Source organism: Gadus morhua, chromosome 22 (genome assembly GCF_902167405.1).
Source record: "Gadus morhua chromosome 22, gadMor3.0, whole genome shotgun sequence".
NCBI classification, from domain to species: domain Eukaryota; kingdom Metazoa; phylum Chordata; class Actinopteri; order Gadiformes; family Gadidae; genus Gadus; species Gadus morhua.
Window position 1 is genome coordinate 7,911,321 of NC_044069.1, and position 12,500 is coordinate 7,923,820.

General features: G+C 44.3%; 2 protein-coding genes across 2 annotated transcripts in view; one reads left to right on the forward strand and one right to left on the reverse strand.

Annotated features, from left to right (window-relative positions):
• Positions 1-10,454, forward strand: part of LOC115535853 (neurocalcin-delta B) — a 12,005-nt gene extending 1,551 nt beyond the window's left edge. The window contains exons 2-4 of the mRNA XM_030347387.1: positions 6,385-6,817; positions 8,004-8,109; positions 8,692-10,454. Of these exons, the coding sequence (XP_030203247.1) occupies positions 6,440-6,817; positions 8,004-8,109; positions 8,692-8,786 (579 nt within the window). The 5' untranslated portion in view covers positions 6,385-6,439 and the 3' untranslated portion in view covers positions 8,787-10,454. The remainder of the gene's footprint in view (positions 1-6,384; positions 6,818-8,003; positions 8,110-8,691) is intronic.
• Positions 10,455-11,670: 1,216 nt separating this feature from the next.
• The window catches only part of grhl2b (grainyhead-like transcription factor 2b), a 17,298-nt gene continuing 16,468 nt past the window's right edge, over positions 11,671-12,500 (reverse strand). Inside the window, exons 14-16 of the mRNA XM_030347951.1 lie at positions 12,313-12,398; positions 12,087-12,151; positions 11,671-11,807 (exon numbers count right to left, since the gene is read on the reverse strand). Coding sequence (XP_030203811.1) covers positions 11,693-11,807; positions 12,087-12,151; positions 12,313-12,398 — 266 coding nt within the window. The 3' untranslated portion in view covers positions 11,671-11,692. The remainder of the gene's footprint in view (positions 11,808-12,086; positions 12,152-12,312; positions 12,399-12,500) is intronic.

Here is a 12,500-nt window from a genome sequence, read left to right on the forward strand (position 1 = left end):
AAAGTTAAATGAAAGGATGATGTAAAGGGTAAAAATCAAAGGTGTGTGTAAAACAGAAAGACTGCTCTATTACAGGAAGCTGCGTGTGATGCTCACTCAATAGTTCAGTTCACGTCTGGACGTGTTCAGCACTTTATTCCTCTGTTAATGGCGTTGTCGTTTTTATGATCTCCCAATCTCCGATTGGCCGACCGGTTCTGCAGCAGACTGACCCTGTGTCCTACTACCCAGTGACATCCACACTCATTTACATAATCATAAAGTGCATCCACTTCACCAGCCATCATCCATCCATCCATCCGTCCGTAGGCAATATTTACATTGCAAATACTGTGCCTCCCTGGGGGGGGGGGGGGGGGGGATCAACCATCACAAAATGATGGTAGATGAGAATATAAAGCCAGGATTAGGCATGTGGTTATGTATTATATGCTTTTTAAGCTCATGGTTAATGTCACTGTATAGGCCTGCCGTGGGAAAGAGGGATTTAATCCTATGCGTTTTTAAGTATTTTAAATATGAAGGATTATCATAAGTAAGAGCATGCATGTGTTTCTATCTGTCATGTTGGTGGGAACTACGGCGGGCACTTCTTTTGTAGGCCCCTGGGTCCTCCTGGGGATACTGGTGGACACCGCAGGACATGGGGTTATTTACAGAGTGGCTGTTTTAAAGGAAATTGGTTTGAGAATGTGTCACAGGGTTGATGGCATGTGCCCAAAAAGGGACTCTTGGTAGAAGTGAAAAGTTCCAGAGAACGGCCATCTTGAAATGTCGTCTATTGAGTTTTGCTGCTCGATGAATCACATGTTGCAAGAGTTGGAACATTATTGAATGGGGACGCAATTTTGGGGGAATTTCTGTAGTTGTTTCAGGCGTTGATAGTTCAGAAAGTTTTCAGTGGAGCGTTGGTTAATTTTTAACTTCTGCTCGACACATGGTAGCCTATGTGGTGATCCTTTTAAGTTCAAGGTTAGCATTGCTCACATTTCCACCTATTCAGATCATGAAATCATGATCATAGTGCAGAGATAGGGAACCTTCTCATACTCACCTCAGCATTGGCTTGCTAACCTGGCTTTCAACACAGGCAGTCCACTTTGGCTCCAAATACTTGGAAACTAAATGCATTAGGAGCAAAAATAGTGTTTGGCAGAAAACTCGCCTGGGTGTTGATTTCTAAGTACTTTCTCCGGTGCTATTTTTGGTACATTCATGCATGTCTCACTGACGTATCTCACAGACCGAACCGTATGCGGCCCCATGTGAAGGGGACGAGGACGGGGACGAGATGCTGGTAGGCCAGGGGCAACCTTGGCAGCTTGCCTGGGTTGGTAAAGGTTGCTTTGGCGCACAGGGAGGCTCAAATGTAACCTTACTGAATGACACGAGGGCTGGGGTTTCAGTCAGAGAATGATGGAGAACATGGTTCCCCCGAGCTCTGTAACACGAGCCACCAGGCAGAGAAAAAGGACTCCATGCCATCGCAAGTAATCGATGATTCAAGGGATTAATACGTAATGCGATCGTATGTGTAGTACATTTGACCAGGGCATTCTGGGCTGGTTTTTAATTAGTGCAACTTCTGGAACTTAGGATGGAGGTGTTGTTGGAAGAAAATGTATATGTGTGTTGAGTATGTAAAGTTCCTCCACTGAGGTTTCTTGTACGAGGAAGTAAAAGATTGCAAAATGATATGTCGTTTTGGAAATTATTCATATTTTCACACACATTTAAATTCTGAATTTTTCTCTGCCTAACCAATGGATTCCAATATATCCATTAACACAGTTGCACAGAAAAAGGGGGCTACCTTTACCAACCTAAATGTATGTTGAATATGACATTGGTGGGCTTTGAACTGACTTTGATGGATGATGTGGAATTGCGTAATCCATTTTTCCACAGAGGTTGATTCTATGAGGAGTCGAGGTGTCTGTTTGTCGTCTTGCTAAACAAGTCTTCAGGACTATCGTGTCCTGCTGGGCTGGTGTCACGTTTTATTAAAAGGATTAATTTCACACCGCAGGAGCAGTTCGCTCGGCAGAGAAACTGCTTCCCTTGTGTAAACCAGGGGCCCGGGCGTTTTTAGCACGGCCCGCTCCGTTCAGTAACACACACACACACACACACATGTGGAACCAAGCAGCCATTTTTATCTACTGCAATGGATAGAACTGAATGACAGGAATCCCATATGCGACACGTAATCAACGTCTTATTTTAGTTTCAACGTTAAGAAGGCGGCTCCACTTTTTCTGGCCTATAATCCGTAGCCTCCTTCGTACAGTTTGTTCGATTTCAAACACGATCCCTTGAAATGTTCCACTCTTCCATGCCAGCCATCGAATTAAGTCCTCGATTCATTCTCGCCAAGGCTTAGTCTGTTTCTCCGCAGGGGGCGGGGGGGGATCCATGAATGACCAGGTCCCACCTCACCACAGGTGTATTCTGTTACATTATAGATGCGTTATTCATGAAGGGAAGCTGGCCGTTCGCGGTCCAGGCCTGGTATCGTTCAATGCTCCTCTCCGGCCCTTCCTACCTGCCCTGAGTGCTCCCTGACCCTCACTTGTTCCCTTACTTGTCGCCTGGATTAGCTAAAGGGGCTCTGGGGCTAAGTCTCACCTGGAGGATATAAAGGGAGGCTAATTGCCCGTTACCTAAGCGTGCCTCCGATGTACTCTATTTTCGTTGAATTGTAGTTGTGAGCGCGCCCCTCGGAATAAACATCGGTTGACTGGGAGGGAGGAGATGCAAGGGCCTCTTCTTGGCAACGGCAAAATAAGGGGAATATTTGTTCTTTCTGCAAGGTTGCAACGATTCCCAGAATTTGAACCATTTGCCTTAAAAGCTTTCTGATTTGTGCTGTGTCCTGAGCACTTAAGTCATAGTGCAGGGACTGAATGTGTTTTTGTTCTGAATACGTGGCATGACGAAGTGAAGAGCCAAACCATATTTCTTATGATTATTGGGATGCACTTTTCAGTGGCCCAAAGTAAGACCAATCATAGCTCCAATGTCTTTGATCGAACATATTCAAATCAATCAACCAACAACTTTTCTGAAATCCCCCCAGACTGTGTTCCAGAAGACGATTTCATAATGGTCGCTGTCACCCAAACAATTTCTAGACAAACTTTTCTGGGCCAAACATATTTCTTCCACTCGCACAGATGAGAGATAAAACATTTGTGTCTGAACCCTGGACCTACGGAAGTCAGTGATCCTAACCCTAACCCCCTTATATAAAGTTACCCCATTGCTTTAGACTAAGTGCCACAGACACCATTAAGAAAAATTACACTTAAAAATCATTGGACACAAAAAGTGGGGATGAATTCAATAACAATTGGGAAAATAGCTGAGAGATGTTAAGAGGCTGTGCTGTGTAGGGGGAAAAAAAGCGTCTGAAAGGAATCCAATGAATGAAGCCTGAGGCAGAATGGGCTCCACGTGCCATGCCAAGCATTTGTTCGAGAGGAAGCTAATAAGGTCCAAACTGTGGCTCATCCAATCTGGGTTTGGAGGCTCCTAATGTGGCACAAACTTGCGCTTTGTCTTGGACACCAGCTTTCGGCCTGAAAGAACTAGGCCTCTATATGTGGCACTCAAGCACTCACTCACTCAGAAAACCTGTGAGTGTTAGTAACCAGGGAAATTCAGTAGATCTGGGCGCTGGCCCACGTGGTATGACCTCCTGCAGCCGTGGCTGTCCTGTGGTTACATAACAGCAGCCGTCATCGCAGGTAAGAGCCTTAAAGGTTAATGGTAGTCCATGATCTCCCGAGCCTACAGCTCCTAGAAATAGCCACTCTTTAGGGCTAGCAGTTCAAGGAGATGTTCAGGACCGTGGGAGACCTCTGGCCCCACACGAGATCCTGGCTCGCGGTGCTTTGTGGGAGGGTTACTTCCCGGTCGTATTGCGCTATTGCAGTTCTTGGCTCTCCCTCTCTCTGAGATCTCTCCCTCTCTCTGAGATCACCTTGGAGACGTCAGACGTTAACACTTTCCGTTGGATTCTCTCGACCGTGTCTCTCTGAATCTGCGCTGAAGCCCTTGCCCCAAGACATTTCAATAAAGCACGTATTTCTGGTACTCATTGGTTTAAGGGTCATGGTGATGAGCTCTTCAACAACTCCTTGGCCTAATGCTACTCCAGTTTTGTTTGCAGATGTTTCAGTTGCCTTGGTGTATGACCACTAAACTGAGAATGTTTTGAATTGTTTCAAATCATTTTAAGTAGCTTTTAAATAAAAAAACGAAGCGGTTGAAGGAAAATTGAATTACCATAACTCTTTGTGGCCATTCATTAACAACTTTATTTTGATATTCTTGATTGGAAGCTTACAGTGAACTGGACTAAACTGATACCTACTGTTGCCATAGCAACGTACACCTTAATTGGCCTGAAAACTCCTATTAAGGTCTATTAAGTTATTAAATACGTGGCAGGCCTTTTGTGTGCAGCACGACAACAACCCCGGACAAAACAAAAGCGTGACTTTATGAAGGGATTCTGTGAATGAATGAATGAATGAATTAATTAATTAATGAATTGGCTCAATCAGGAAGACTTCGGTGCCCGGATGGGTGAATAAGCAGAGTGACTCAGGCTTTATCTATCTGAGTTGTGGTGCGTGTGTGCATGTGCGTCCTTATGACACTGTCGTGGTTATGATGGAGAGAAACGCTAATTGGATGGGAACACTCTGTAGCCATCTTTTGAGGTGAGCCATTCCAGATTAAGGGAGTGTTTATTTTGGACTCCATTGTGCCGGCTGGTTTCCCCCCTTCAGAGAGTGGCCTAAGGGAGGGGGTTTATTTAGTGAACCTTGAGGTTTAACCCATAGAGAGTCAGCATGATGTGCTGAATATCAAAAGTGACACCAAAAAATAGTGTGGGTTATGGATCTTTTGTGTAAACTCAGACTTGGTCATTAATCATGCACTGGTTTCCTCCTGAGGATTATAAAAGTCTAATCAAATTAAATCAAGGATTATAATGCCGTGATAGGGGCTGTTAACATGACATTACATAAAATATGTCACTTTATAACACCTTGTTTATTCTATTTGATTTATTTTTTTCAAAATAAAAGCCTACACACGACAGATATCCTACTATTTATCCATTAACGTTTTTTCAAGTTGCCCACTTCCTGCTTATCTTGGCTACTAATAGTGGTGCGTGCGTGCGTGCGTGCGTGCGTGCGTGCGTGCGTGCGTGCGTGCGTGCGTGCGTGCGTGCGTGCGTGCGTGCGTGCGTGCGTGCGTGCGTAAGCCAACCAACCAACCCTTTCTCGAGCGGAGGCAGGCCTACCGTGTGGCTCTTGTGGTCTCTGCTCTCCCCTACGACAGCACCTGCAGAGCTGCTGCTGCCAGCCGCAGGGTAGATGCATTGTCTCCGAGCGGCTGGCCGTGTAAACAGCTGCTAATCTCCCAGCAGCCACCACCAGGGTGACGGAGAGAAACCCATTCAGTGTTTTTGAATGGGTTTGTTTACCTAGAGTTAATTAATTGTGTGTTTGTGTGTGTGTGACCAACTTTTTAATTAGTCTTTGGTTCGAACCATTATTTTATAAAAAGTGCAGATATGTATAATTTATGTATCCAGAGCAGCTGGATGCATGTCTGTACATTATATTAGATTTGAACATTTTCTATTTGAGCATTTTGTGTTCTCAGTTACAAAGTGTTTTTTGGGAGAGACTGAACAAACAAAAATAACAAAGCTTAATAAATACATAATAGTGATTGACCAAAATAATCGTGATTATGATTTTCCATAATCGAACAGCCCTACTTTGTTGCATAGGTTTGAGAATTTCGTTTTTAGTTAGCAGTTTCTAGGTCATTGTAAATGTTCACATTATATGACATCTGTAAATATGTGTAGTGTAGTTGATCATTATAATAACTACCTGATAATATTGCACCCTTTTAAACAATGCTATAGCTTGATGATGATATAGTATCATTTTGCAGTATGTTTATGCATACGTTCATTGTTGTCGTTTAACATCTGACATTTAAAACATAAACTAAGTCAGCCACTATCAGCAGATGTGAGTGTACGCGCATCAAAGCAGAGGTTCCCCAGGAAGTGTGCTTGCATCTGCAAAATAAAGACACACACACACACACACACACACACACACACACACACACACACACACACACACACACACACACACACACACACACACACACACACACACACACACACACACACACACACACACACCCCTACCTCTTTCTCAATCTCATCTCTCTATCTTTGTCTCTTTTGTCCCCACCCTCTTACTTAACCTTAACCCCCCCCCCCCCTCTCTCTCTCTCTGATCACTCACTCTGCGTCTCTCTCTCCGTCTCCCCCTTCAGACCAGCAGCAGACGCACCGACCTCCGCGGCAGCAGCAGCGACCCCCGGAGGCGCCATGGGCAAACAGAACAGCAAGCTCCGCCCGGAGATCATGCAGGACCTGGTGGAGAACACGGACTTCAAGGAGACGGAGATCCAGGAGTGGTACAAAGGCTTCCTCCGGGACTGCCCCAGCGGCGCCCTCTCCATGGAGGAGTTCAAGAAGATCTACGGCAACTTCTTCCCGTACGGCGACGCCTCCAAGTTCGCCGAGCACGTGTTCCGCACGTTCGACGCCAACAACGACGGCACCATCGACTTCCGGGAGTTCATCATCGCGCTGAGCGTCACGTCGCGCGGCAAGCTGGACCAGAAGCTGAAGTGGGCCTTCAGCATGTACGACCTGGACGGCAACGGGTACATCAGCAAGGCCGAGATGCTGGAGATCGTCACGGTGAGTTTTGCAGGTGGTGGAGAGTTCAGGGATGAGTGGGTGTGTTTTGGAGAAGTTTGTTTTTGAAGTTGTTTCCCTGTTTGATAACTGAATTAGGCCAGCACTCTTCGGTAGGAAGTTGGTGTCCAAACGATACAACTGCACACTGTTGTGTTATCAAAAGCAACCTATGTTCACGTCCCACAGTGCAGGTAAACGTTTGCTTGTAGCGCTGACTGCTATCGAAGTAAGGAACTTGCAGACTTCGAGCCCTATATAGCACGGGAAGTTATTAAGTACATTGAATAATAAAACCTGCATAATAAATGTTCCCAAATACATTATCATTTTTTTACGGAAACTTGAGGGAGGTGGAGATGGTGATGGAGCGAAAGGATGTGTTGAGGTGAGAGGATGGTGGAGGTAGGGGGGTGGAGAACAACATCTCAGGGCTCCAGAGAGTGACAAAATCTTCCCTCTAAATGTAAACAAGCAAAGTGAACCCTGGGTAATTAAAACGGAGGGTGCCATCAAAGAAACTCTAGGTGCTTAATATATATTTAATACCGTTCATCATTACTGAGAAGCTTCTGGTGAAGTCTCACCAATGTTTGGAGTGGACACCCAGAAGTGGGGATAGACTCACTGATGCATAAATAACTAACGGAAAATCTGAAGCGCTGACAAGCTTGTTGTGACGACAAAATCAAAGCACTGCACAGTGTGGCCGTGAACGTACAGGAGCTTAACCTAAAGCTTTACTTATGGAGAGGGGCGTGTGATGGAGGGAAGGTTTAACAGGAAAGAGAGAGAGAGAGAGTGGTCAGCCAGGTCATTCCCTAAGTGGATCTTCAGGCTTAACATCCATTACATCCAAGTAACACTCTCCCTTTCCATACATCAGTCGCTCTCTTTCTTCCTTTACTTATCTCTACCAATTTTTGTTTTCCCTACAATTTAGATATTTTTTTGCTCTTTTTACATTTTTATTGAGTCAGAAGAAGAAAAAGAAAAGCCTATAAAGGCTGATATTGTAGATGTGGAAATCAGAAGTGTTTTTATTTGTAATTCCTAAATCTACATTTTTATAAACTTCTAAATGCATGACACGGCCGAAATGTTCAGCAGTCCTTCTTGAGGGGGCTAGGCTAGCAGACCCTCTCTGAATCCAAGTCCACCATCTTGTCCCCGCCCCCTGTGTCTCCAGGCGATCTATAAGATGGTGTCCTCCGTCATGAAGATGCCAGAGGACGAGTCCACGCCGGAGAAACGCACGGACAAGATCTTCAGGCAGATGGACACGAACCGGGACGGTAGGTTTCACCCTTTGGACAAACCTAAAAATGTGAGCCTTTTAAAATGGTCAAACCAACGGAGGGGCTTAGGGCTTAGTTATGGTCAGACGTCGACCAATCACAGCCCTTGCTGTAATTCCTCGAAGCAAAGTTAAAAAAATTTGGAAGGCGAACGTCAGTCCCTCCAAGTTTTCGCAAGGAGGGTCCGCAAGGACGTAATGGGTCCGTATACTCCCTTGCGTTGACTTCCAACCATAACTAAGCCTTAAATGACATCACCATAGTGCTGTTTCTTTCATCAAGTAACTTATCCCCAAATGCCAGTTTACTGCAGGGCAAGTGTTCAAACTTTGTCATTTTAATGCCGTGTTTAGCGGACGCAAGCACCTTCACCGTCTGGAGGACGCACTTTAGGCCACAACCCGAGACAGGATGATTCTTTGATTTGTTCTTTGTCGTTCAAGCTTATTCGATAAAATGTCAAAGCTGGGTCTACTGATTTAATAATCTCTCTCTCTCTCTCTCTCTCTCTCTCTCTCTGTCTCTCTGTCTCTCTGTCTCTCTGTCTCTCTGTCTCTGTGTGTCTCTCTCTGTCCCCAGGTAAATTGTCCCTGGAGGAGTTTGTGGAGGGAGCGAGGAACGACCCCTCTATAGTCAGACTGCTTCAGGGTGACCCAAGCAGTTCCGGCCAATAGAAACCCTGGACTTTACCTCCTCCCTCGCGTGCACATCTTTTTTTATTAATATTATTTTTTCAGTTGACCCATCAGATCTGCAGATTTGATTATTGCTTCTTTTTTTTCCTCCATTCTTTATTTGGCGAGCGGATCACATCCAAGCACACACTGACACATATACATACACAGGTACACGCATACATATACACAAATTCACACACATAAACACACAGAGAAAAAACAAAAGGCCCAGCCTGTAGTCTTGGAAGCGGATAATAAAAAAAAGAAAAAGTATTTTATTTTCTCATAAGTTCTGATAGACGCTGTCCTTTATCATTTTAGATATATTTTATTTTTTAATTATGTTTTAAAACCTTGCTCCTGACTTAAAGGGTAAAATGAACTGAAGTATATGTCTATTTTTTTGTTGTGTTACCGACTTGAGTCTCTTGATGTTGGGTTTTGTGTATTCCTGAGGAATCTTCCATCTCCCTGGAGAACTCCATGTGAGGTTTCTGGTTCCAATGTTGATGGTTTGCTGACCCCTTGTTCAAGAGGCTTTGACAACCGTTTCAAAGTATATTGTTCATTTTGTAGTTGTTTGAGAAAATGTTACATCAAAACCGAATCTCACAGGCAAAAACTTGTATTTGTTGAAAAATACTATAAGCTGTAGGTCCGTACAATAGATGATATAACTGGAATATTTGAACAATCAAAGTGAAGAAATTTAACCGCTCTGAACATCTTTCGCTTCGATTTCGATCAGAGACAAAATGGAGCGAACAAGTTAGACAAGATAATATATGCATAAATGTATATCTTCCTTTACTGTTTTTAACATTGTGGTCATTTGCCACAGTGAAGGTTTTGACATTTAACTTATTGATGCATTGTCTTGTGTTTTATTTGAACAAGTAATGAATGTGTATAGTATATATTCATTCATATTTATGCTAGACTGCTAAGGGAAGACAAAAATGAAGAGAAGACCACACATTTGCTATGCATAAGGGTATGAATATGCAATGTTATAAACAGTTTGTTTGGTTTGATTCTTACCTCTCAGGATAGGAAAAAGAAATCCCAAGTAATCCTATGAATCCTAAAATACATCCAGCCCCTGAAATAATGACCTTTTGCATTTAACAAGGTTGAAACTGTATGTAAGCAGCATGGTTCTTATTTGATAAGAAATGTGCTCTGTTTGCAAGCTTTAAATTCAAATTTGGAGGTTAAAGAATGAACACTGAGTTCTTAACACAATGGTTCTCTTCTCTTTTTTTAAGTGGTCTTGATCATTTACAATAAGGACTGGCTGCTTGTATTATTTGCAACGTTTTCACCTCCATGTTGATGGTGATCAATGGTTCACCGTAAATTAAGAATGAATCGTTAACTCTAAAACGTAGCGCTGTTCCTCCGAGTCTGCCCCTCTGTATTTCATTAGCAGCAAGTTGTGGTCAAGTGCCAAATATAGACACACAAAAAAAGAAAATGAAAACTACCACCAACCATGACCACACAGTATTATATCAATGTATACTGTATGAATGTTGTGTTATCCGCAGAACAAAGATCCTTTGTCGCGTCATTTTGTAGATTTTTGTATTGTTACTTGCATTTTGTGTTCAACGTAGGAAATGTCCATTTTTTGTTTTCTTAATAAAGAAAAAATGGAAGGCGTTTGTTGTATAGATGACATTACTGGGTGTTCACGTATTTTATTATTTTATCAAATTCAGTTCAACACAATGAGACTAACAAAACCAAAGGAGTGTGGTTCCTCCCTCACAAGATATTGACAACATAGATACATATTGTTTATACAAATACACAAATGTCTTTTATAATGAAAGTCAGTTTGCTCACATGTAACTAAAAGTTTGGCCATTTTAAATACATGACATTTTAAGAAGTGGCTTTTAAATATAAAAAAAGCAAAAGGACATGGGGTCGGGTGAAATGCATCAGACCTTCCTCATACATCGACGAGCATTACATTATAATTCATTAGGAGCATTAATAAATAAAGACGCCAACAGTAGACATATTTAACGAGGATCCGAGGACGTGAAGCGTCTAGATGGATCACCGTGGGAACCCGGACGTTGACCTTGACGGAGATATGATGCGGCGGTCATGTGATTGATCCAACAGGACAATAAAAAGTAAATGTACACAGTGAAGAAAAAAGTTTCACAAAAAAATATATTTTATACAAAGGAACATGTTTTGCAAAATAAAAAGCAGTTGGCACTTTGGGTCCACCCTCTGGCCAAACCCTATCTCCACTATAGGGCGCAAGGTCACAGAGTGAAGCCCAAGCTATACTTCTGCGTCCATTGCGTCGGTTATTTGCGGGCGAAAGACTACGACGGCTCTTCAACGCAGAAGTATAGCTTGTCCTTAAGTACACAGTAGGAGTTACAGTAACTGGCTCATGAAGACTGAGACACTGGAGCAGCCATGATGAAATCCCCCCCCTCCCCTCCCCACCCCCTCTTCATCGAACTCCTCATCCTCCTCTTCCTCCTATTCACCCTCTCTTCACTCAATCCATCGCCATTATTCGCCGCCTGGGTCACACACGGTCTCCTATCCGATGATGACCGCGGACCAATCAGATCCCACGTCAGTCGTGCGTTGTCTTGTGACGTCACACTGACTGTTTTTGCGGTCTTTGCGACGCCGGTGACGTCTCATCGGGACGAAGCCCTCAGTAAAAGTCAATCGCTCTCTAAGCCTATCAAGTGTTTTTAAAGTCCCGCTGACAGACGGTCAAGCCGGCCAACCAGCAGGGCACCGGCTTTAGAACTCCTGAGAGAGAGCCAATGAAGATTCAGCCCCGCCCCCTTCCCCTCCCCTCGCCCCTCCCCCTCTCCCTCCCCCCCCCCCCCCCCTGCCGTTCAGCCAATGAGCAGTCAGATCTCGGTGAGCGTGACCTTGTAGGCGTCGCCGAAGCTCTCGATGTGCAGGATGAAGGTGTCCTCGTTGGAGTAGTGCTCGATGATGTTGTCGTCCATGTTCACCAGGATCCTGCACACAAGGGGTTGGTTTGAACGAAGAGCGCAAGGTCAGAGACCGTTGGGCACTGGTATGTCATGATATGCATCATGGGTAGGTCACAAGAAGGCCGTTGAATAAAACTGTTCTATGACTCGGTTTTTTTAATTGTTTGAGGTATTGGTTGAGCCTCTGCTGAAGATCATAGTCACTTTAAAAGTCCCCTGAGAGGACGTCATTTATTCTTCCATTCTTCCCGATTCTAAACCCTCAAACCTAGCATCATCATAACAATCATTCACATTCACTTACCCTTTTTTACTCTTTTTGTACACTTTAGCTATCCTCTCCGTGGGCACGCCATATTTCTCTGATATCTGTAGGGCATAGAAAACCAAAGCAAAACATTTAAAACATTTAAGCTAGCACAACATGACACAACAGCACACATACAGTTGACATATGAGGGGTGTGTGCTATGGGGCTGTGCTGTGGGGCTGTGCTGTGGAGTGTGTTTGTGCGGCGGGGGGGGCCTCACCGCGTCGATCAGGCCCCTGAGGGTGGGGGACTTGAGCATCAGGGCGTCGAACACCTCCTCGTCCTCCTTCCGCACGTACAGCAGCACTGGGGAGGAGCACAGAGCGGCAGGGGTCAGTGGGGGAGGAGCCTATGTCTGGGTCTCCCTCTCTTTCTGTTACTCTGTCTCTCTTGCTGTGTCTCTCTCTG